Genomic DNA, 26630 nt, shown 5'->3' on the forward strand with positions numbered 1-26630 from the left:
GATGGCAGATCTATTTTAGGCTTTGCAGTTGAGGATTTCCCTTCCTTCATCAACGTTTCAAAGTGGAGTGGAAATACCTGGAAATTTGGACACTGCATGGAAATTGAACTCAATTCTGTTTCTCAAGTTGCAATTCTTAATTGAAACTATTACAGAATGTAAACTATTGTTTTCTTTAATTGAATTGTTGTTGGTTTTTTAGACATGCAGCAAGCAAGGAAAAGATCTAGTGAAATGACGGAGATGTGTAACAAATTCTGATTTTTCTGCTTTGAGTTAAGGTAGTTCTCTGATAGGAATGGTTTAATTATGTGGTTTCATAGAAAACTTTTTTAGTGCAAGTCTTTAAGGGCAGATTTGATGGCAGTATTTTAGTTTTGCTGTACTGAATCTATATAAATTGTATTTAATGTAGGATTAGTCAATAGTCAATACTATTTCTTATTGATCCTTTTTACTCTTCTTTTAATTCTTATTTTCCTTCTTCAATTTACTCTGTCAAACAGCCAGGAAAAATGGCTTTGCATTTCTTAATGGAAAGGTACTGCTTGACATTTTTTGTTTTTCTTTCCTTCCCCCCACCCCGCCCCGAACTATTTATGAATGTAGAACATATTTGTTAGTTATCTTCTGTACAGTTAACAGATCACAATAGAAAGGCATTTTTCAAGGCATAAATAAAAGAACTGCATATAGTGATTTCCTTTTGCACTTCTTTATTTACAGACTTTTTTTTTGGCGGGGGCGGAGGGGAGGAGGGTGTCACTGCATAGAACATACAGATGTGATGTTTGTTTAAACCAGAACTGCAATTGGCTAGAATGAGATTGAATTATCTGAGATTGGTCTTCACTGCCTGCCAGCCTACAGATCTGATGCTTGCTTGTTTAATGATAGACTTCAGGCTAGCTGCAAGTGGGCATAGAACATTTCATAGAAATGTATTGAACAGGTGGAAGTTAATACAGAGTTGATGCAGAAATCTCTTTCACTGTTTTGGCATGTTCTCTGTGGTTAGTAGACTTATCACAGATTAAAAGGCAACTGGGATATCATACAGGACCGTTTGTTCACTCTTACCAATTCTGTCCCTGCCAAATCAACCCTCCTGTAGAGGTTTCTCAGAGGGAAAGGTATGTGATATAATATTATTTTGCATGAAATGCAAATAAGATATCTTTTGAAGTTAAAGACTTTAAATTTCAATACCACTTTTATTTATTTCAGGTAGGATAAAAGTATTTTTTAAATGGACTAAAAATCAGTAAAAGAATACATTTTGTAGTTTTTAAGTAAGAATCACACTAATGTGAAACCCATGTATAATGTGTTGTGTCTATCTGATTAAAATATTCTTAAGGATCTGGCAGCTTTGGAAATGCAGTATTTAGGGTTTTACACTCTTTCAAAATCCTTTGTTAAAAATACTGATATTTAATATGCTAGATAAACTGCTTATGAAGAGGTAAATCTGATCATCTGAGTGTCTTTACAAAGTCAATCACTCTTAATGAAATATTTATCTGTTTTAGGGCCTAACTCACATGAAGGTAGCCAAATTTTTGGTTTTTCCTACAGAAGCTTCATTACTTTCATTAGACCTTATGACTAGAGAAATTCTTTATTTTCTTGCAGTGTTGTGGGAAAAGATCTCCTATTAGTTTGGCAGGAAAATTGAATAAGCAGCACATCATATTGTTGCTCTCACAAGCAGAATCCTGATCTTGTGTCAAAACATAAGGAACAATTGGCTGATGGCAATTCTGATTACTTAAGAAAGTAATTGTTGAAAGAAGGCATATAGATCTCAAACGATCCTTTTATCTTTACAACCACCCAAAAGGAATAATGATAAAATGGCACATATTTTTTGTTGTGCTCTGGTTAATAAAAAAGGAAAAGAGCTAAAACTAAGCATACTGTTCGGTAAGAGCAAAGTTGTCCTAATTTAGTCTTAAGTGTGATGCCTTTTGAATCTGTATGCTACATAAGATCAGCATTTCTGGCAAATGCTCACTGCATTTTAACTCTTTCTAAAGAAGTCTGTAACCCTTCTGTCTCCATTTATACAGCCTTTTGCCCTACCCATAAGAGGAAGGTGTTTTAAAAAGTTTGCCAGCTAGTTTAATTGTATGCAGAGTTAAAAATAATAAAACATAGTGAAAGAGGTTTTAGTGTAAGAACACTTGGCATGTTGAAAGTCATCCATAACTGTTTACTGATGAAGACAAAAGTGTCTGAACACGTATGTTCCCAACCTCCTAATGCCAAGGAGTTGTGGTGGTGTCAGTGTATAGAAGCTGGTATAAAGATGTTAATGGTGCAGTCACCATCATCAAGGAAGTGGTGATACTTGTATGCTTTGCAACCACACATATCTCTGGTCATACTACCTTCCCAGCTTTGGAGGATGGCTGGAGGATCTGCTTGGATGTAGGAGTGTGGGAGAAAGACCATGGAGGTATGTGGCCATCTCTTCTTTTACATAGATTAACAGAGGTTTTGGTTCTGAAATTCTCTTTGTGTCCCACTCTATAGGGTAATAATGCTCTGCAATACCGAACATCTTTCATTTTCCTGTATTTCCTGTTCTGTACTTTTTTCCTGTTCTGTATTGGTCCTATCTAATGCAGAACAAGGTGAATCTCAAAAAAAAATCAGAAAAAGTTTGGTTTATTTTTTGCTTTTTTTTCCCCTCCCAAATGTGCATATTTTTTATTGTCAGTGCAGTGTTTGATGCTACAGGATACTCTTGGATCAGTAATTTCACCATCTAGCCTACCTCTGAATAGGTAATGACAAGTAATTGCTTTTATTCCAAGTTATACTGGTATTTGAAGATATTAGCTTCACTAGTAAGACAAAGAGTAATGGATTGAGACAATTCCTGTTATAGACTGGTTTAATAAAATAAATTAAACCAAAAACATGGCAAGGAGTTCTGGTACCCTAGTAAATGGTTTTCAGTTTCTTACATAGTGATGAGCCTGAGCTCCTCAGATCAGTTTCGTATGCATTCTTACCTATTGTAACACTTGCTGATATTTAGTTTGCCTCTCATTCTCTTTTATAGGCTGATGAATATATAAACAAGTTAAATAGACTTTTATGATATTGCTGCAGAGTTATTGTGTTTTGTTTTTACTGTTCTCTGAAAAATTTAAGTGCAGTAAAACACAGTGAAGTAATGTTTATTTTCCCAGTCCTGGGGCATGGTAAATTATCTGAGTTAAGAGGAATGCTGGTCATCATCTTGTGTCAAGACCTTCATTTATACATTTAGCTTGCCATCCAAGAACTGCATTTTTCATCCATATTTTATAGGAGGTAATCAGTGATAACTTCATCATAGCTGTTGTTAGAAGTGTACAGGGTCCAGTAGTTGGTCTTGCCTTATTTTGACAGGTTAATTCTGCACAACTGAGTACACCTACGGAGGTGGCAGAGAAAAAATTACCATCTGCTTCCATTTTCTTCAGGGTACTAAAGGCCAGTGATGGTGATGAAATGTATGGACAATTGCCCAGTCCAAGCCCACTGCCACAGTTAAAAAGTTTCATCTCATGCTTAAATGGAATTTAATGAAATGCAGTGCATTTCACTGTGGGTCCATTGTGTCCTGTTCTGTCACTAGGCTCCATCAAGAGGAGTCAAGCTCCCTCTTCTTTACTCCTTGCATCTGGTGTTTACAAACAGTGATGAGATCCTCATGTACCTTCTCTTCTCCAGGCTGAACCATCCCAGCTCTCTCAGCTTTTTCTCAAAGGGGTCAGACTCCAGTTCCTTCACCGTGTTTGTGGCCCTCCCCTGGGCTCTCTCCAGTAGCTCCTCATGTCTCCTGGGCTGGAGAGCCCAGAGCTGGGCACAGCACTCCAGGTGTGGCCTCACCAGGCAGGGGAGAAGGCGGGATCCCTCCCTGTCCCGCTGGCAGCACACCCAGTGCCCCCCAGGAGGCTCTTGGCCTTTTGGCCACAGGACACACCACCAGTGCCATTCACAGGTTGATGTCCCCAGGCCCTTCCCTGCCAAGCTGAGATGGCTCCCACAGGAATGCAGCACTGGGGCCTCACTGGCTGTGGGGACTCTCTGCCAGCAGGGCTGGGGACCCATGTGGGATGTGGGACAAGAGTCTGTGGGGCTGCCCCAACACTGCAAGAGGGGATTGTTGAAGAATTTGTGGAAATGTTCAAGCCTGGTGCTGGTGTATCTGGGGAAAGGATTCAAAGTGGGGGACTGGGATGCGCCCAGTAAGACTGGGAGGTGGAGAGGGGTGAGAAGCCCATGTTCTGGCCCACAGCAGAGATAGGCTTGGCTTGCATGGCAGTTTGCTTCTTGGGTGGCTCCCGAAGCCCGGATGCTTGGAGTTTAGAGCTTCGCTCTCCAAAAAACGCCAAGCCGAGGTGTGCAGGTCAGCAGATGGTCCCCAGCAGTATCTTTTGTGAAGCCTGAACCCAGCCCTCTCCTGCCTTCCAGCCATGGCCGTGGGGTTTGGGGCTGGAGGAGCTGGGCTGCTGCTGTACAGACGTGTCAGAGGAAGGCTCAGAGGGCTCTGACACGGGGATGACTGAATTCATTTGGATGTGGAGGCACCAGGAGGGAGAGGGTTGTCAGCATGGCCTGTATCTGTGGACCTGGCTTTGCTTCAGGTCAGGCATCCTGGCTGATGGCCACAGGGCTTGGACAGCCATGCTCTGGTGCTTGGAGAGGGAAGGCTTGGGGAGTAGGAGTGAAAGGGGCTCTGTCGCAGTATTTATATAAAGTTCACAGCACATTCCAGACATTCTCCCCTTTTGTTTTCCTACATTGATGAGACACTGCTGGAAAGCATTGCCTGCAGTGGCTTTCTTTGATTTTGAGATAATCATGCTCTGAAAAGCTTCTGGATCTTTGTTCAGTGTCCCCAAAGCCAGTGATTTTCCAGCACCAGCACAACGAAGTGGAGAACCCCAGCCAGCAACTAAGTTCCATGCAGCCACTTGCCACCCCCTCCCCAGTGGGGAGGAAAATTGGAAAGACAAGATTAAACCTTATGGGTTAAGAACACTTTAATAATTAAAAAAATAACAATACTATTATGACTAATAATAATAGTAATGAAAAAGAGAGGCAGAGATAAAGTAACACCTCCCCCTAATTAGTGTGTTCACATGCAATATACCAAGTTGTTTTGAGAGACGCGCACTCTGGAAAGCTGCTGGATATTCATTCCAAGTGCATGACGGCCACAAGCCGCGCTCCCAGAGCATGGCAGGTCCCCCGGCAGGGCCGGTGGAGCGCAGCCTGTCAGGCAGAGGTGTCAGAGGTCCTCGGATCTCTCCCTCGGCCCTCCGCCGGCGGCCCCCTTCTCCCGGCAGCGGGATCGCTGCGGGGCCGGGGGCGCAGCTGGTAGCGCCAGTGCGGGGATGTGCCGCGCACCCTGGGCGCGGCCGCGGCGCTCTGCCGGCAGCCGGCCGGGCCCACCACGTACTCCTGGTAGTCGTCGTCCGCCCGGACCGCGTGCAGGATGCGGCCGAAGCGCTGGCGGCAGAGCGGGCAGGCGGCGCGCACGGCAGCCCACTGCCGGATGCAGCCGAAGCAGAAGGTGTGCAGGCAGGTGTCCACGTGGGCCGCGTCGTCCACGTCCTCCAGGCAGATGGGGCACAGCCCGGCCGCCGCGGCGGAGCCGCTGTCCTGCAGAGCCTCCTCAGCACCGGGCGCCATGTGCTGCCGAGAGACGGGCGGAGTGCCGGAGCTTCTCTGGCGCCAGGAGCCGGGCAGCAGAGAGGGCCCCAGGGCACGGAGGGGAGACAGGGGCCTCCCGAAGGTCTCCTTGTGGGGCAGGGAGGGGAGACGGGGGCCTCCCGAAGGTCTCCTGGTGGGGCAGGGAGGGGAGACGGGGGCCTCCCGAAGGTCTCCTTGCAGGTGACTGGAAAGTGGCCGACCGGCCCCTCAGCTGCCTCCAACAGGTGCCTCCCCCCCCTCCGCTCCCCCCAGGCACGCTGCCCCCCATTCCAGGAGAAACCCCCCTTCCACACTGCTCCCGCCCGGCCAGGGGGACTCAGCTGGCACAGGGTACCTGCAGGAGGCGGTCGGGGAAGGAGGAAGTGGCTGGGAGCCCTCAGTGGTGCTGCGGGGCACTGCCAGTGCAGGCCCAGGGTCCTGCTGAAACCCTCACACTGGGCCAAGTGTGCAGGTTCAGGAGCCTGCGGCACCCGGCCTGGTGAGCGAGACAAACATCCCAGAGGGGGAAAGCCCCCGCTCCACAGCTGTCAGACGTCTTTTGGTGGCCTTAAACCCCCCAGTTTGTCCTGTGGTGTGTCTGGTGCTGCTGTGCCTTCTCCAGGGAGAACTGTCCGAGCTCTCTCAGCTTTCCCTCGTAGGAGAGACACTCCAGTTCCTTCACGGTGTTTGTGGCCCTTCCCTGGGCTCTCTCCAGTAGCTCCTCATGTCTCCTGGGCTGGAGAGCCCAGAGCGGGGCACAGCACTCCAGGTGTGGCCTCACCAGGCAGGGGAGAGGGCGGGATCCCTCCCTGTCCGCCTGGCAGCACTTCCAGTGACCCTGGCAGGGCACTGGGGCAGTCACTGCTGGCCCGTGTTCTTCCTGGGCCTTTTTGGCCAAGCCACTGTTGGTTCATGGGGTTATTCTTCTCCAGGCGCAGTGTTTGGAGTCTCCTTTGTTACTGCATGAGGTTCCTGTTGGCCCCTTTCTCCAGCCATTTAAATAAAATTGTTAAAAGAAAATTAGTTTTGAAAAACACAAGTGATAAGGCAATAGTAAGAATGCCTAGGTTAAAAGGTACAATGAAAGGGGAAATACTATCTTTTCCTTCAAGGGAGACCAGAGGAAAGAAGAACAGGAATGTAAAACTTAATTTTCATTCTTCTCAAAGGCAGAATGGTGAAGGAGTTTGGGATTCAGTCATATTCTCTGCAGGGTGAAACAAAGCAATTGTTCTCTAGTATATTTCATATAGATAAGTATGTATATATATAAATATATACATAATGAAAATGCAATCTTTTGATGAGTGAGACTCTCTTCACTAAGAAAGTTGTGCATTTTGTGTTAAGAAGTACCACAATTTGTCCATCTAAATGTAAATCCTGTTTGAGACAAGGCATTTTTAACCTACTAACTAACTGGTGATAAGGGTTGTTTCCTGTGTCCTGCAGAACTTTACATTGAGGCAGCAAATTTGTCTTAGCTCGTTTAAAATTAAAGCACATCCTTTTGCAATAAAGATCTAATGTTAAAGATTATAGGACTCCAGGTAGCATGCAGCACTACAGTAGCTTGGTGACAGTTAATAATAAGGATGATTTAAATACATTTTCATGAAAGCTTTATGAGAGGAACTCAGGGTGAGTGATTTAAAAAAAAACTATTTGACAAAAAGAAGGGAAGGGAAAAGCCTGCATTGTTAATATAATTTTTCCTTTGTTTCTTTCTTTGCTTGAGTGAAAAGAAATTCTGTTGCTTTGAATGGTCTGTCATTTTTTTTCATTAGAGTTTAAATTGAATGCAGTCTCTATTTACATTGAGCTTTTCTGTTTGTCTATCATATTTGTTGGTTGGAAACTCATATTTTTTAGGAATGAGTTCAATTTTCCATGACTGGTGGCAGATGTTTCTCTAGGATCTTCGGTGACAATGATGTATTTGTTGATAACCCAGGGCTTGCTAAAAGGGACTTCGCTTCCCATCAGTGTGTCTGGTTTTTTGTTCGAGAGCTTTAGTCAACAGAAACGTTCTCTATTTCTTCCAAAAATGTCTAGGGGTAGTTTCACTCTGTTTTGAATGCATACTTCATTCAATGAATTTTTGTTTGGTTTAGTTACTCTTTTCTCTGTGTGGTAGGTGAAATACATAATGCTGTGGTTTCACTTCTTTGGTTACTATTTTCGCAGTTTGTATATTTGAGCAGCTTTAATAGTTGAACCTAGCGTTCCAAGATAGTAGCCATTATGTTTTGTTGTGAGTAGATTTCATTCTTAAATGTTGTTACTGTTTTTGTGCTCAGTTTGCCACTTCACTACCCTGATAGGAACATTTGAGGAGTTTAGTTCATAGGCCTACAGGATGGCTTATAGCAAGAGCGTGTGTGTCTGTGTCTTCACTGGAAAAATGGGGTTTACAAGCAGTTTTTATTTATTGGAGGAAAAAGTTGTAGAGGATTCTGGAGTTTCTGTCTTACTGATATTTTGTGCTACTTTCTCTTCCTCTACTACCTTCTCAAACCTGGACAACCTGTGTTACAAAGTCTCTCTTCCCAATGTCTCAAAACAGCCTCAACACAGCACTGTTCTCAGCCACATGGTGTACTTAACACTGACAGAAACTCCTGCTTTTGAAGTTCCTCTGAAATGGATGCTTTTTCTTTGCATTGTTCCTGGCAGGTTTGCCTCTTTTTTGTTGAGGGCCGGAGCTATGGGATTTTTGAGCGTGTTTTTTTTTGTTTGTTTGTTTTGTTTTGTTTTTTTTTTTTCTTTTTGTGTGTGTGTGTGTTTTTGTTGTGGTTTGTTGTTGTTTTTGTTTCATTTAAATTTTGTTGTTTGGGGTATTTTTTTGATATCGCAGTACTTTTTTGCTTAGTTTAGATACAAATAGAACGTAATGTTATGTAGAACATGACATAGCTAGTTTCTTTCCTTTCCATCTTTGGTTAAGGGGTAAGCTACATAAATAGCTGCAAATTATTAAAAAATTTTGATGTTTTATTACCTTTTAAAATACATTGTAGGACCCTATAATTTTTTTACTAATGTTTTTCTGCTCTTGTTTTTCTTACTCTTTAATAGAATTTGAATGGTGGGAGAGTCTTGAAAAAAATTATTTTAAAAACAGAAAAAATGATTGCTTTTTCCCCTCTTCAGTTTAGAGATCAGGATTTACATCTGGAGCAGGAAACTGAAAGTCGAATATATTCCAGTGTCAGTGCTGATGGTGGCTTGCCTTGTGACCATAAATAAGCCTTTCTTTAGTCTGGTTTCTTCTTCTGTGTTATGACAAAGAAACACAAATATTTGCAAAGCATTCTGAAATTCTTGGAAGGAAGTTGTTTAAAATGATACCTTTTTTCATTATTTATTGGAAGGTATATAGGTTTTCTAAATATTTTTCTACTTTGCTGAGCAAAAGTACAAATGAGGTGCCTTAAACTTGATGGAAGAGTCATTTTGGTCAAAAAGAAAATTCAGTAGATTGAAAATCTAAAATAAATCTGTTTGGTCTTAATTTTTGTAGTCTTATAATCTGTGAATTTTCAGTTATGAATAATGCTTGCCAGTTCAAGCAGTGAGATTATTGATGTATAAAGAAAACTGGTTAATTCATCCTGCTGTTTGACTCAGGATTTACAGAAGCTACAAGATATACGTGAGTGATGAATTTTGGGCATCTAAGTCCTGAAAAAAATTAGCCAGGCTTTTGCAAGAATATATCATATGCCTTAGAGAAACTTAATGAATGTGATGGAGTTTTACATGCTTCACATGAGACTTAGCCAGAACCTTTCCCTCTGATGAGAATTTAATTTCATTCTTTTCCTTCCCTCAGACAGAAGTCATTATGTATTGTGATTTACCATTGATAATATTAATTTGCTGGCTTTAGCATCTGTTAATACAATGAACTAGGTGCTAAAAGGCAAAACCTGAGAAAAATGTGAAATGAAATTTTAGAACACTTTCCAAATACTTAGAGAAAAATATTTTCTGAACTTAAAAAATAATTTATAATTTTATTAATATAGGGACAAGTCACTACTCCATGTTCTGTCATGTGTTTAAGACAACAGTGAGGAATGCCCAACAGTTCTAAGGTTTATACACTAAGAGTGTTTCAATTTTCAACATGATCAGTCTGTCAACATTACCATATGTAAATGCAACCATAGTTTTTAATAGTGGCAACTAGACTTGGAGCTCTCTAAAAATTTGCGTTGCATGGGAAAAAAATTCCATATACTCATCTGGTTATATTGGCATGAATCTTCAATTATTGTTAAACCCAAACCTGAATTTAAAAATGACTTCTGAAAGTCCCGACAATAATTTGAGTTGCTGTGTCACACTGACTGGAGATATTAGGGTACACAGACTAATTGTGCCAGAAAATGGCCTTAAATAATCCAATGGAGCAACAGTTTATTTTAACTGATAAATAGCTATCCAAAAAAAAAAAAAAAAGTCCTATTTCTCAGCCCATTTACTTATACCAGGTGTATGTCTTCCCCTTTAATCTGCAATATGTTAGGTTCTAATTTGAGGTTTTCCCCAGGTGGTATGCTTAGATTACAATTTTAAAATTGATATCCTATTGATTTTCTTTTGATTTCTTGAGAATAGAGAAGGAATGTTTCCTTACTAGGTATCCTGTTGCATTGTCTTCTTACCCTACAATATGTTACATCTCTCTCTTTGCTGTAATTAGTGAGCTAAGAATAATGCAATTTATCAGAATTACTGTACTTGGGTCATTTGTGAATTTCTTTTTTATGTTTGATAATAGTAAACTTTCTGTTAGTAAGTCCATGATGATGAATGTAATGTTTGTATGAACCAGATAAGTGACATGGTAATGTGTCAGTTTTAGGTATTGCACAACTACAAGTTATTGTTTATAATTATATATATACATTTAAATATATATGCACTGATGTAATTGCACAGACTGTTTTCTTACTTTAGGAGCTATTACAGAATTGGTTAATTCTGGTCTGCTGCAGCTAGAGATTAATTTCTTCAAAATAAATTCTAATTTCACATGTTCAGAATCATTCCATTTTAAAATACAGGAATTGGTAGGCAGTTCAAGACATGGGAGAGAAGCTGTCATTTTATGGATCTGAGAAAGTGAAGTCCAAAGGTACTAAGAAAGGAAAGAACAGAGAGCTAAGAGAAGGACACAAAGCAGAGAGGTAAAGGCTCTTTCTTTTGTACAGACATCAGGGGTGGACAGAGAAGTGAATGTGAGCAGAGGAGGAGAAGGATTCAGGCTAGAAATACAGACTGAAATTGGAATAAAGAAAAAAACTTGGATAGCTAGTGACTTAATCTTTCAAGTAGTAAGAGTAGTGCTGTTAAAGATAACAGTGAAGGATAAAGAGGAAGAAGGGTTGTGACATGGAATATTTAAGAAAATATGAGGTTCCTTTAGTTGTGTCTTGTCACACTGTTACTGTTGTCCAGCTTTTGAAGGAATGGGAGTAAAATGACCACATTTTTGCAATGGCAGCTGATGCTGATAGAATCAATTCTACATAACACAAACTGAATCTTTTTTTGTAGGAATGTGTAGGTGGCATTATGTGTAAGTGTAAAATAAATTAGAAATAGGAATTAAGGAAAAAAGTCTTGTAAGGCACTATTTTGTATTTAATATCGAACCATTTTCAAAATATTTCCGACTGTTTGCTTATGCATATATGAATACAAATAATGAATTTATTAGGAATTTTTTTCTATAATATAAAAAGGACCTTAAAGAGTGGTGTTTTGCATTTGTGTTTTTGTTATGTGTGACTGGATGTGTCAGGGGAGTGTACTGTCTTTGATTTACCAAAGGAAAGCTTGCTTTCTCAATGCTCGTACAGATGGCTGACTGCTATCAAAGTTGCAACACTGCTTACAAGTTGCAAGAAGGTTAGTGTGAAAATACATTACAGCCTGATTCTATAGCGAAGGACAATTACTGTTACCAAGATTTGTTAAGTCCTGTCCTCCTAGTAAGCAGTACCTATCAAGCACTTCTACAGGTAGTCCACAGGAAGCAGTTCCAGTCACGGCATCTTTAGAATGTTTTCTATCAAAATGCATTTTTTACATTGTTTAGACATGGTTCATTTAAAGTATTGCAAGAGTGGGATATAGTGCATGAAATAATCTATTGCGTGTAGTTGAAGCTGGTAAGAAGAATCTAAATTATTTAAAATGTTTGTCTGCAATATATACGCCACTGCCACTGTTCTCTGAAGAAAGCTTTAGTCATTATAATCAGTTAGGAAGGAGTATCACTGAAAAATAGCTTGATTAAATAATCTTAGGACATGCTTTGTGGATTGAGACTTACAGAATGTAAAGAAAGTAAGTTATAAGCCTTATGCTTGCCTCATCCTGCTAATTTGTTGCTTTTGTGACTGTTTTGTAAAAATCCTTTCTCTCTTTACAAAGAAGAGAACTTTCCATGGTTTGCTGTGACTGGTAGCCTCCACATGATGTTCCACAGGTGTGTAGTTTACCTACATTGTGCAGTTGCAATGTGAATTAGGTGATGCTTTCTTTCTGAAATGATTGTGTGATTATGTAAGTGAAGGAAAAAAAAATAGTCTAATGAAGTACTACTATTCTTCAAATTAAAACGCTGGAAGACTTTAAACTAAAATAGGTTCCAGATATAATGAAAATCCCATTTTAGTTAACAAAATCCAATACTTAGTGCAAAATGTTCAAAATCCTTAGATTTAAGCTTTGTGTGTTAAATATTTTAACACACTAAGTAGTATAACAGCTAATGTTTTGGTGCTTTTGTGAACAAGGACATGTGTTCTTATCTTACAAGGTACATCAGAGGTATACTTCATTGAACTAAAATATAAAAATGCAGATCACAAAGACTTGACTCTGGACATACATTTCCATGCTTAAAACTATGGCAACTAAGAAATACTACTCCGCTACTACTAATCAAATAATAATAAACCATCTATTTGCTTTCTGTTGCAGCAAAATATGATATACTCTACAGATGGAGTATTTTTATGTCAGTTTTAAAAATCCAGTAATTCATGTTATGAAAGAGCTTTTCATCGTTAAATATTAACAATGAAAGGCTAGAAAGACCCATAAGTCATGCACTTGGCTCCTAATGAAATAATATGTTTTATAATCACTGTTCTTAGGTACTTCAGGTATTTTAGAATGTGCTTAAGTTTGTGTCTTAATAATTAAGTCTAGAAGTTTGTTGTATATTCCTTATTTTTTTCCTGAATCAGAGTCCAAAATGGAAAAAAAAATTATTTATTTTTTTTAAACTGTAAAATATTTATTGTCTTTTCCATTCACAAATAGCATGTGTTTGAAAAAATTCTTTTGGCTATGTATGTTTCTCCTAGGTGATTTTCTCATATCACAAATATATCTCACATATATTTATGCCAATTAGTTAAAGCTGCTAAAAACTTTTTTCTTCCAAATAATTTTGTAAAGGTTTGCCCTTACTAATAAATTTTAGTTGAACTGCTTACCTTCAAGCTGTATATTTATGGCAGGATAAATAATAATCACAGTAGTGGTATCACCAATGATGCTAATAATAAGAATTTAATAGTAAGAATTATGAAGGACTTTCATTTTCTTAAGTATTCTGCTTCTCATCCTAGCCTTTGATTGAAAAGTATCAAACTAATTCTATTGCATATAGAAAATTATTGTTTCCAGTACAAAGGCTGTGACATTTATTGATGGCAACATAAGCTGCCTTTTACATGGTAGTCCAACTGCTTTGATTTTGCATTTACTTTAAAAAATATCACAAGTTTAAAAAAAAAAAAATCGCTATGAGTACTTTAGTAGACAGGAACATGCCAGTTTTGTGTTGTCCCAAGAGCCTTCTTCAACAGCAGGACATTTAGTTTTATTTTAGACAGAATATTTCCGTCACTTTTTCAAGTTGAGAGCAGTAAGCGACATAACTGCCAGCTACAAGCCAGTCAAAAGAGAAATGAATTAAAACCAGTAAAAACCATCACCACCACCCCACCACCACCACCAAGAAGAATGAAAGATGCTCCAGATTATTTACCAGAGGAACAGTTTTTGTGTTTGTGGTGGTTTTTTCCTTCTTGAATCATTCAAGGAAATAGGAATAGAAATTATTTTCAGAACATACCTGCTCATGTTGTCTGATATGATACTTCCAGGTATTTCTACCCTTCAGTGCCTAGAAGCCTGTCTTCTGTTTTTTCAGGCAGTGATAGTTTTGAGCATGACGTTACTCCATTACTTTTTACTCAAAAGTGTGTTTTAAAAGTTTGAAAACTTCAAAAAAATTTTACTCTATTTCTAATACCTGCCTGGGTTTGTTAATTCTTTTGCAGTAGTTCTATTAAAATGGAGTGGAAACTGATTGAAGATTACTGAAGACAGAAATTGTGTTCCATTTAGATGTGATTTATTTTGTCTTTTGGTATCTTATTATCATTCCATCGCAGAATACATTTTATTTCTTCATGTATTTTCTTCCTTAATGCATCAGTGCTTACTTAAGTAATTATTTTCTCTCAAGGCACTGGAAGTCTTGGTGTTTAACAGCAAAATTTTGTCTTTAACTATAATTTCTTATTGGTCTGTTGCAACAGGGCTTAAATGTGAAAACATTTTGTGCATTGAAGGGAGAGAAAATCCACTGTTGCTTGTGTTTATGTTACAAATTTCAATTTTAAAATTTAAAAATATTACTGTGGACTTCTGTGCGTGTTTCCAGTGTACAGAAGTGTCTTCATTGCTTTTTTTTACTGTTCTTTGTGATCAATCAAGGATTCTCTGAATGAAACATACTATTTCAAATATGTTTGAGTTTTTTTCAGAGTGTATATATGTGTGTATATGCATATTGTTTGAAAAGGGAGCTTTCAGATGGTATTTTGGATAAAAACTATAATTAAAGGCAGCTGCATAAAATTACAATTTCTGTGGGTTTTTTTCCTTCTTTCCATTCCATCCTCCATTAGATGGCAGTGTTGTGAGTATGCAGCCTATCAAATGTTGACATATTGAAAGGAAAGCAAGCATTTTTAACACATCTCAGATGCTTTTTCATTATGTATCTTATGAATTTCAAGAGGAAGAAGAGTGAACTAGAAATGATAGATGGAAATAGTAGATAAATTTGCATTCACTTCACAGAAACCTAGCTAGTAGGAAAGTTGCATTCAGTCCTTTGTGTGTTTCAGCTTGTTTAAAAAAATGTCATAAAACTAGTTGTAGTAAACCATGAAGCCAGGCCATGCATTTACCAGGTTTTCCGATACATCTCTTCTTACCTGAAAGAAAATACTGTCTCAGTTCTGTGCTTTAGCAGAGTTATTTAGCTACAGCAAAGTTCTTCCAAAGTTTTTTAATGTAAGACTATGTTTTAGCCAATCAATTTGCTTTCAATTTGAAGAAAATTTGCTAAGGTTTTTCTGGCAAGGTTTTAGTAGTGTAGGGTTGCTTCAGGAGTTGCTAATGTTGGAACAGATCAGGAGTCCACACACTGGACAGAGCCAAATGCAACTGACTCCAAAATGAACCTAGTGCTGCATGAAGCTGAGCCTGTCAGTGACTCTGGTGGCATTCATATGATAGTGAATTTAGAATGAATAAAAATCACTCTGCAGCAGCTGTGGGAGAAAGGAGTGCGGAATATGTGAAAGAAACATCCCTGCAGACAGCAGTCAGGAGTGAAGTAAAGCCTTAAAAAATGGGTGTGAGGGAAGGGTTTTAGTTTTTTTCTCATTTCTCAGTCATAATCTCTTATTAATTGGCATTAAATTAATAGAATTTCCTCAAGAGAAGTCAGAGATGGTAATTCGTCAGTGGTCTGCCTGTCCTTATCTCAACCTGTGACGTTTTTCATCTTATTTTCTCCCCCTTGCTTGCTGAGGAAGGGAAATGGGAGAACAAGTTTATGGACACCTGGCAGTCAACCAGGGTTAATCCACTATGATAGTTTATCTGCTGTCAACATATTAATTTACTTAATATAGTCTCCTACTGTTAAGTATTTTTGAGTATTGAGCACAATGACTTTAGTCTAAAAATTGACTCAGCATCTACAGTATTTCAAGTGGAGGCTCCTTTGCATTTTCATGACTATTACGATTCTATTCAAATACATCTAAAATATTCCACTCAGATGCATAAGAAAAACAACGCAAAAATTCTTTAGGGAATTAAAATCAGGGGTTAGATTTAAATTGATGAGGAAAGTACTACATGAGATTTTAGAGTCTGCACTGTACAGTGGATCGGATTACATGGATATAGCACATCCTTCCAGACCTTAGACATAATACTCCCCTCTCTTGCTTCCTTTTTACTCTTTGTAGAAAAAAAATGGGCAAAACTATAGCTTGATGTGGTACTTGTATGCATTTATGTTTTGAAGAGTGGGGTGCTGGGACTGTAAATGCTTGTAAAGACCTTTGGGTGAACAGGATACTATATGAGCTATTTTAAAAGTAAAATTGTGATGTCACTGCCTCTGACAGTCTCTGGATGTGCAGTCTCCGGAGTGTGCAGTCTCTGGATTCAGCATGGCAGTTTGCTTAAAATTATCAAAACCAGCTAATAGAGCAGAAAGAAGTGCTATCGTTTCTTTTTGGTTTTAACCCTTAGGAGTTAATGAAACGATGGAGTGTCCTTAAGTACTTTTGGGAATCCTATTGTGACACATTTGTTCAGATAGTGTTTTCTCTTGAGTAATCCTTTCGTCTTGAAAATTGAGGACAATGGAAAGAGGAAAATATTGATTAAAGTAGAATTGGATTTACATGTGGAAATTTCTGTTCTGGACTTTTAAAACTGCAAACTATGGCATATTCCAGTACTTATCACTTATAAATTCCTATCTTGTCTTGCAGTGCACTTGTAGGAGAGACATGGTGTCAATATCCATGGATGTCTTTGTGAGGAAGTTTCAACCAGACAGATACCAGCTGTGGAAACAGGGCAAGGATTTATATACCATTGATCATACAAAACCAACTCCTGAGTCAACACCTGAAGTAAAGATCTGGCTGCAGAGAAGAAGGAAAATACAGAACGTTCCCAAGAGGTATTTATGTTTCTTTACTGTCTATTTAATTGTCTTTAATAGGATAGCAATGTCCTTTTTGTTTCCTTTTGGCCACTTCCTCTAATGCTGTCTTAGTTTTGGCCACAACAGATTTTATTTTCTCATAGTAGCAGTGAGGGGGTGGGGCTTGGAGCTGCGTGGGTGTGCCTACATTGTTCTCTATCACACACGGGTCACTGCCGGGGCACAGAAGTAAGGGATTCTTATTTCTGAGAAGGGAGCCGGTGTGATGTGTGCCAGGGCCTGGGGGCCATAATGTCCTTTTGTTTTGGAAAGCCTCATGGCTCCGGGTTGGGTTGATTGGACTCAATGAGCATTTTGTGTGTAGTCACCTGCTTATATAAACTGTTGTTATTAGTATTGTTGCTGTTTCTGTTGATTTTCTTATTTCATTGCTGTTTTCAGTAAATTGCTATCTCAACCCATAATCTCTGTCTTCTCTCTCTCTCTCTGTGTCTCTGTCTCTCACTGGAGGGGCTGGAGGGAGAGGAATGGCTGCATGGATTTTAACTTCCAGCTGGGCTTAAACCATGTCACATGTTTTGTTTTAATTCACTTACATTAGACGAAAATGTTTTTTCTGTTTTCTGTATTAAGATGGACTTTGACACAAGGCAGTCTTTTTTTTTTTAGAGTGATTGTGAAAAATTAATTTAACTTACAAGTTGTGTGTAGCTAAAGTTAATGGTTATGGAGAACAACAAAATGGATTCAAGTGTTGCATTTAAAATCTCCCTTTAGTAAAAGTTATTCCAGTAAAATTTTCAAGGTGTGGATGCTTGCCATTGTTTCTAGTGATCACTGCAACCAAAAAACAAGGGAGAAGACTCCTAAGAGCTGAGGTAAAGGTTAAACGGGAAAATCTTATCAAAAAGCTGTGACAGAATCCCTCCAGCTGTTTGAAATCTCTAGTAACAGTCTTACCACTCACTGCCTATTTAACTTTAAGGAGATGCCACTGCCTGTTTGTTGTGCTCTCGCAGTGCTGCAGCCCAAACCTGTCTTTGTCTACCACAGGTCAGTGGCAGATGATAACAAGGTCTAAATCTCAGTTGGTGGTGCTCACACCACTAAGAAAATTAAGAGGATAAAGTTTCTCAGCTTGTCACTGAAATTGTAAAAGCTTTGACCTATTAAAGCAGTTCCATAGCTATTTTCTTGAGATGCATTATGGTTTTTGTTTGCATTGCACAAACATTTTTTGTACGGTTGTGCTTTCCTGTCTTACTTAACAGGATCTTTATGGATTTTCTTCTTCATTATCTAAAAAAAGATCTACTTAATTTCTAGCCAGAGGTGGGCAGTTCTTTTGGTATCTACTTACTTGTGTAGTGCAGTTTTTTGAGTTGGAGATAATACTGATTTTTTTAAGATCTTTTTTGTTCTTCAAATAATTTTATGGTGTAGTTGCTTTTAAAACTTGGTCTTAAACTAAACTTCCTCATTTTCTTTGTAAGTTAATGTATTTTTTGAGGAAAAGATAGGAAAGTCAACCTGTAAAGTAAAGGACCAACTGGCACTGTAGTGGAATATTGTTACTGAAAATAGAACACCGAGTTTGTTCTGGGTAACAGTAGTTTGTGAGGTAGAATCACTTCTTGAAGACAACCAGTGAAGCAGCTGAACAGCCAGTTTATAAGTACATGTAGAATACTAGCCTGGACTCACAGAGAGAGTAATTCTGTTGTTTAACTAGGTGAATGCCATTTTTCCCTGTAGTGGGTTTCCCTGTATCTGTTGTACAGTGTAAATGCAAATTCCCACTTGTACCAGCAGTAATTCATTTTGTAGTACCCTTATGGGTAGCTGGTTCTGAGTAAAACAAAAGATTTTCTAATAATCACATTGCGAGTTTTATTACAGGAACGCATGGGCTGATTTATGCACTTTGCTAAGCTAATAAACACTATTCTAGTGATGTTTAAATCTTGAATCTGCTTTTGTTCAGGCATGGTAACAGTGTACATTGCAGAGGATAATATATTTATTCAGCTTCATTTCTCGTGTGATGTGTCAATTGAAATTATCATTTTGATTATGGGAATAATACAAGTTCCAGCAAAGTGAAAAGAAAAATACCATCTATGGGAATCTTCATGAATATAGTGACAGGGAGAGCTTAACTCTGACATTGATGGCTGAAATACGTTGCTGCTAAATAACATCTAATGAGTGCATGTAAATAGTAATGAGACTTTCTGTTATTTACTGTGTGAACTGATGGTTGTCTCATACTTTGGCAAATTTTCTGGAAATTACTATTTTATAAAGTGTGCGTTGAAAGATGTACATTTGTAGACACAGAATAAAATTTAGAGGGTAGCAAAATGTGTTTCTGGAGATGTGTAGAATCTAAGATGCAAGACCTTTGCAAAACTTACTTAAAACTTTGTAAAATTCACCTGTGATAGTTGTGCTTTTATCTCTAATGTATTATGAGCTTTGAAACCTGCTGTATAATAACTTTAAAATCTCCTCTTGTGTCACATAGTTGAATTTGAAACTGGACTAATTTCCTATTGTATTTATTCCAAGCACATAAATTATAAACCTATTTCTTATGGGTTTGCCATTTCTCCTGCCTTAAACTTTCCCTTATACTTCTGAGGGTGCAAAAACTTACGCTGAATCTTTAATTTCAACTTTATTTTTTTTAACACAGAATAATTATATATATTGCTTGATATTGTAGCCTTTCCAAATATTTTGTGATCATAATTTTTACCTTTTTCAGATGCTTGTTGGTTGTGTTAAAACTCATTTGAAAACTTCCGAACAGATCAGCTTTTATGAGGTTATTCAGATTAGTGTTTAATTAGCATGAGGGTTTGGAAATATCCTGATTTTACTGCTGCTGAAAGAGTTTCGTCTTCGTTACTCTTGTGAGAGTAGTTCTTTTTTGGGTTCAACGTAATGATTTATTAAAAAGCTTGTTTGGGTGCTAGTTAAGAAATAGTTACTTAAAGGCTGTTTTACTTTTAGAGTTTAACAACTTTGCTATAGAATGGTGATAAAAGATTAGAAGGTTAAATCCAATCAATTGTTAATCTATCACTTAATAAATTGTAGCACTATCTCAACACAAAAAGATGAAAAATTGTCAGTTTTTTACCACTTTAAGCAGGTGAAAAGGATGTAGGATGGTAGATGTTTTATCTTATCCAAGACAGACTTTCTACTCTGACAGCAATATCTCCAATAACAGCTTCCAGCACACCAGATCTCGATCTAAAAAGCTTAAAACTCCAGAGGACAAGAGAGTATCTGCTATGGTAGCTGATGCAGAAATCATAGTGACTGAAGCAGCTACTGATGGCTTCAAGGTCAGTGAAGAACCTGAAAAAAAAATGAGAGTGGTAAACACAGGAGTGCCTTCTGGGGAAGAAGAAAACAGTAGTAGAATGCATCTGGATCAACATTTATTGGATCATGTCAAGGTTGCAGGTGAGATAAGCACTTTCACATGTAAGTCGTAGCCTGTTTATACTCTAATGCCACAAATTAGTGGATATTAAACTGAAGTATTTAGAGTACTAAAATACTTGCATAGAGAGTTACTTATGCAGAGAAGATTGATATTCAGTAAGAAAAAGACCAGAGCTAATACTCTGAGTTGAGAGTAATACCACCGAACTCTTTTAATTAAGTGTTTTTTAAAGGAGCAAAAAGAATGAGGTTTTGTAAATTTTATTTCTTCAGTGGACTCATATGTGTTAAAGTAAAATGGTTTTGATATGGAAATAATGCAGAATGTGTTAACACTATTCAAACAGTACAGAATGTATATGCTTGCGAGTATGCTACATGTATTTACATGATGAACCTGCAAATTAGGAGTGTTCTATACCTATATTTTTGTTCTATACACAAACATGCTCTATTTTGAGACACCAGATTTCATTTCCTCTGGATCTGTCTGACAGTGCAAGTTATAAAGTTCTTGTCAAGGCAAAGATGCCACAACCATTTTTTGCTAATAGAGTTGGTCTATTCTGGACTTAATTTATTCTATTTCACATTCCATTGTAGTTCCAATATAGTTCCCCATTCCTGTTCATGAGGCAAAGTGCAATTTTAACTTCAAGTTTAGAAGCAGTGCCATTTTGTTCTACGTTCCTACTGAAAATTTACTTTCAAATTACATATAGAAAGTATTTTCATTATTGTGAATATTAGAGGTTATGTTTAGGCTTATTTGGAGGTGATCATCACCATGATCGATTCACATAAAGATAACAAGATGCTGCAATATGGAAGGTTAAAAATTCCTCTGCACAAGTTATCTGGCGCTCTATTAAAGCATTTTCAGGTCTGTTTTAATAATATATTTTTTTAAAGGTGCTATTGCTTTACATCTTCCCACAACTTTTGATAGAAGTTTCGAATGTTCATGACCACAGAGAAAGTAGTATTTCGTTATCACCCATTCTGTGTTTATTGTCAAGGAAACGAAAAGTAGAGAAGAGTGGAGAGCTGCCCTCTCTCCTTTGTCCTCTTAAAGGGTGGTGCCTGGACCCTTGTAGGAAAAAGGATGTTTTTAGATATGATAGAAGTTCCAGTACTCATGTTGAAGAAGATAGTTTGTTTTGCATTGCCTCTGGCTAGTATGTCCATTATACTCAGCTGAGGCAGTGCTGTTTGTGCCCAGAGATTACATTTTAGTATTGTCTTTGTATTACTAAATCCAATATTCATTTTACCTGAAAAGGAAATTTTTCAGAAAAAACAAGTTCAAGTAACCTTTGTAAAGAAAGAATGGCAAGGGACTTAACAGAAACTGTTTTCTTTAATGTCATGGAGGTGCTGCTGAATCAGAATTCACTGCAGTATGTGCTAGAGTTCTTCAGGAATATGTTTTTTTGGTGACCTCTCTAGCCCATTGTTCTGTCTTTCCAATGCATGCATCAGCAGAGGAAGAATTTTTGTAAAGTAAAATCCACACAATTTCACTCATCAGTATTACTAGAATATATAATTATGCTAATTTTAAAAAATAAAATTATGCTAATTGCTTTTCATTTTTAGACTGATGCTGTTGTTTTAAAAATATTCTTGGTATCTATTTGAAATATGTCTTTGTAATTATAAACCATTAATCTTTGTCTATTTTCATTTGTAAACAGGCATAATAGGTATAAAATGCAGGGTATCAGGTTTAATATACCAGCCTTTTATATTTTTTTCCATTGACTCAAAGTGCATATGGGCAATATGAGTAAAGACTAAGGAAACTACATGAATATTGATTATTTTGAATTAAATGAAGACCTGTTATAATTCAAATGCAAAATACTGATTAAATGATCAAAACTATATTTTGTACTCCAAACTCAAACCATTTACATTTAATTTATTCGTTGATAAAACCTATGCTCCACATTTGTGTATGCCCTTCCACCAAATGCTTTTCTGTATGATTTCTAAATGAGGAACCATGCTTTGAATTTGAATAATTTAGATTGCTGTGAAATTCAATATGGTAATGTAAAGTGGGATTTATTAACAAATCATGTTCTTGATTTGTAGGAAGCATCCCTTCAGACTCAATTTTGAGTCCTGTTCCTGTACTAGAGAAAACAAAAATAGGAGATGAGGACAAGATAGATTCCAGTAATTCTTCCTTTACATTTGAAGATTCTGTGGCCAGCAACCCTGCTTCTGATAGCTGCAGAAAAGAAGAGAATTTGAAACCTCAGGATCAGTATGTTTCATCCATACCATACCATAAAGCAGAGGGACAAACTTCGGAAGCAGAAAATCTAGATAGAGATGAAAGTGTCTCCACAGAGGGCAATACCAGCAATGTGGAAAGTTCTGGAAGTGGTTTGGAACATGGAGAAGGGCTCATTGTAAAAAAGGATGAAGAAGACAGCATGGAAACATCTTGTGTATGTGAAGCAAATTACATCATAATAGTAATATATTCTTGATTTAATGAAATATGAATGAGCATTTTTCTAATGAGACCTGATATCCATATTAAAGCCTTTAAGAATATGCATGATTTTAATCAGATGATAATTTGAACATGTTTTGAAGTGTTCAGACAAGAGTGGCAATTTTGATCCGAAAGCAAACTGGTTTTGGAGTTAGCTTATTGACGTGTTTTTCCCTTTAATTGTATATGTCTAGTAATTTCACTTTATATTTGTGAATCTGAAGTGTCAGCAGCTATTCTCAAATCTATTCCCACATTTGCTTCTTGCCAAAATGAGCAGGGCTGTGAGCTTCACCTACTTGCTATTGGATTTTGGAAATGAACTAAAATATGGGAAGGAAACACTTGAAGGAAAAGATCCCAATATTGAAAGATATATATATTTTCAATTTTTAAATAGTAGGTTTTAATAATGTTTTCTCTTTGGGCCACCTACAAACATATGGCCTTTTCGTTACTCTTCCTATTCTGCTGTGACGCATGGTCAGCTTTGACTTTGGGATGCAAAATGAAAAATTAAGCTGTGGTAGTTGTCACAATAGTTTTCTGAGTGGTGAGTTAAATCTCAGTTTGGCAGAGAGAAAGCAGGAAATCTACTGCCAAGTTGCCAGACTTCATGGGGAATATATTTTAGAAGCCAAACTAAAAGTCATGCTGACCCCTTCCACATACATGAGCTGTGCTCTAATGATTTTTTTCAGTGTTGTGAGTTTTAATAATCTTGGCTCCAGCCTTTCCACTGTAATAAGGAGCAGTACAAACATCTCAGTGTTTTAATTAACATGTATTAGAGATTATATTTATCTCTTCCTGTGCCTTTCATCCATTTATATATTGGGTTTCAGATTTTCTGCAGTATTATTACAGACTCTTTCTTTCCCTTTTAAGTGAAGAAACGTACTGTACACATGCAATTTAAAAAGCCTGACAGTTCCCTTTTTACTTAATTGCTAACCTGTCCTGTGCATTAATCACGTCTTCTGCCCTCTGCTTATCATGGTAAATATAATGTTTTGTAATTCACTTAAAAGGGCATGTGTATAACTTGTTAGGTTGGATTCAGGGTCTTGAGGCACAGAGTGCTGTGGTCCATAAAAACTGTGTGTGAAACTCAATCCTTCCCACACCTCTACCACTGTCCTTGCCCTTCCTCTGGTCCTGAACCTCCAGACACCATCAGTAGCTTGTTTACATTGGGATTCTCCCAGTGGCGCTTCAAGACTTAAAAGTGTTGGCCTTAGTTCTTGAAGCTTGAATAACTTTAAGCTGAGTGGACATAGGGGTGTTTGAGGCAGGGAAGAATTTCTTCATATACTAAATCAATATGTTAATCGTATATCAGGACTCTCGGTTTCTTATCTGAACTCCAGATCTTCTTTCTTTATTCCTGAGGAATTTTGGAGTCTTTCACAAATTAAGCCAGTGGGTTTCTGCTTCATTTTTCTAGCCACAGGTAGTGGCTGTTTCATACTTCAGGTCTGCAGAATTCTTTGCGCTGTTCTTCCTCTCAAACATCACTTCAGCAAAACAGGATTTATGCTCCATAAGTTGGGAAGGGCTGCGGTAACTTACACCTGAAGTGATCTGTGTCTTACACCTGAAGTGATCTGTGTATGACAAGGATTTCACTTTTTAAATTAAAATATATGTTCTTAATTAGAGACGAGTGTTGTATTGGTACACTAAAGGTCCTTCAAGTATACTGTGGTAGTATTTACAGACTTGACATCTGTGCTTGTTTGCAGAAGAATAAGTACAGTTTATTAAGAATAAACTGTATAGAAGAATAATACAGTTTTATTTGTTGTGATTAATTATACAGAATTGCATACTAAATTAGTTGTGTTTTTTCCTTTCAGTCAGAGGAAGTTGAAAGAAAGAAAATATCTAAGAGTTGGCGTCATCCACTACATAAACCCCCAGCTAGATCTCCAATGACTTTGGTTAAACAGCAAGCAATTAGTGATGAAGGTGAGTGGACTGTTTAATACATTTTTCTGATGATAATTTTATGGTTTTATGAGACCATATATATAGGCATTTAGAGAGTCACTGCCTTGTGCAGACAGGCTAGAAAAATCTTAAGAAATGTACCCAACACAGGGATTTCCTTCTCTGAAGTAAATATAAAAAGTAAATCTGCTTTACCCAGAAATCACATATACAGCCACCCAAAGTTCATGAATAAAGATACTTTATTCTATTAAATGGGACTTGTGAAAGCTTATGGAAACGTGCATCCAAAGTATAGATCAAAGTGGAATACAAACTCACTCCTTTTTCATATCACTGTACCATTTTTGTTCTGTAAAGCACAAGCTTTTCTGGTGCTGTTTTCCAGAGTCTCCTCAGTTAGCAGAACTGGAGATTAGTTCTCACACTCCCTTAGACAGTTTGATATTCTGGAGCTGATGCCATTTCTGTGACTACGAGTCTGATTCCATCATTGTTGCATATTTCACAGTTTACCTACAATTTTTACCTGAATTTTTTTCCCTCTCAGTTACTTCTCATTAACAGTAGCTGTTTCTTACAGCTGCAGATAAATTTTCTTGACTTCAGAGAGCATGCCTGTTAATTGATTTTTCTTCTGGTAACTAAGCAGTATTAAACTTTCAGTTGACAAGTTAGGCATTGTTGAACTGACTGCTGTAAGTTCAATTGACCTCTCATCAATACATCTCCCTCCTTGTTTCAACCCTGAAGTAATTGATTTGTGTCTTCTGTCTCAATAGTTTTGGAAAGCTATACTCTCTCTTTTAGTTTTGATCTGGGCCACAGCTTTGCCAGGCATGATACTTCAATTAGCTGTTAAGCATCTTTCTGAAAATTAAAGACATCTTAGACCCATGATCTGTATCATATATGAGTATGTTTGGATACCTTGAGGGCTAGACAGAAAATGTTATGGTAATTTACAGGATGATATTAATATTAAGTTTTATCTAGTAAAGTAATTAAAGATTTAATATGTGGCAGGTTGCAGTAAAAATGCTCTTTTTTAAATTAGAGATTATATTCCTTTTGCCTACTGATGCTTTTTCAACATTATGGTTGAAACATACTGTGAATTTCCTATTTAAGCATGGATTGTGTATGATATAATCTGGCTAGATGATGATAGGATGACAGTTTTGAGTCACAGATTTTTCTAATACCAAGACATTTTCCATCTCATCCAGTAGTTTGCCAGCTTCCTGGTGTATTAATTTTATGTGAAAGTAGCAACATCCAGACAAGAAATCGTATACCTTAAAGTCTTTCTTCTTTGCGTGATGATTGTCCTCCTGATACATAAGGATGTATTTCTGTTAGGAAAGTAAGAGCTGTCTTAGAATCAGTAGCCATTAAGAACATGTCTGCTTACTGATAGAAGGAAGTAATTAAGAGTTTTATTGGACATGACAGTTACTGCTATTTCCTATCTGGAACTGGAATTATTATTATTTTCATGCATCTGTTTCTCATTGTAATCTAATTTATCAGTTGGTTTTTGTAAGAGCACCAGAAGAGAAACAGTAGCGTTTGGGTGAGCAGAATGTTTATATCCAAGACGAATACTGAAGAACTGCTGAAGGAGGCTGGCATACTGTCGCCTTATTAAGTTGCCTGACACATGCTGGCATGTGGGTTAAAGAAGTGTGGCTAGATGATTTTCTGATTTTGTTCAAGATTGTGTCAGATACCAGGGAAGTAATCAACATCAGTGTGCTGACATCTATGTTTGTCTTTATGAAGGTGCTTCATCCATATTCTGGAGTTAGTAGAAATGTAATTCAGCATTCATACTTACTCAGTACTTGTTCTCTCTGTTTTTGAGCAAAAATGATGCTAGCTGAGACTATGGTAGTATAGTCTCTTGGTACAGTGATTTCT

At 37.7% G+C, this 26630-nt stretch overlaps 1 protein-coding gene across 6 annotated transcripts in view; it reads left to right on the top strand.

Annotated features, from left to right (window-relative positions):
- Nucleotides 1-26630, top strand: part of KDM4C (lysine demethylase 4C) — a 261863-nt gene that overhangs the window by 113834 nt on the left and 121399 nt on the right. For 5 of the 6 annotated variants that reach the window (XM_069001135.1, XM_069001136.1, XM_069001138.1 and 2 more), the window contains exons 9-12: nt 16602-16795; nt 20022-20260; nt 22343-22704; nt 24614-24725. In XM_069001135.1, the coding sequence (XP_068857236.1) occupies nt 16602-16795; nt 20022-20260; nt 22343-22704; nt 24614-24725 (907 nt within the window). Of the gene's footprint in view, nt 1-12150; nt 12202-16601; nt 16796-20021; nt 20261-22342; nt 22705-24613; nt 24726-26630 lie in introns of those variants that run through there. The other variant, XM_069001141.1, reaches the window with a different exon arrangement.

Source organism: Aphelocoma coerulescens (genome assembly GCF_041296385.1).
Source record: "Aphelocoma coerulescens isolate FSJ_1873_10779 chromosome Z unlocalized genomic scaffold, UR_Acoe_1.0 ChrZ, whole genome shotgun sequence".
In the NCBI taxonomy this organism is placed as follows: Eukaryota; Metazoa; Chordata; class Aves; order Passeriformes; family Corvidae; genus Aphelocoma; species Aphelocoma coerulescens.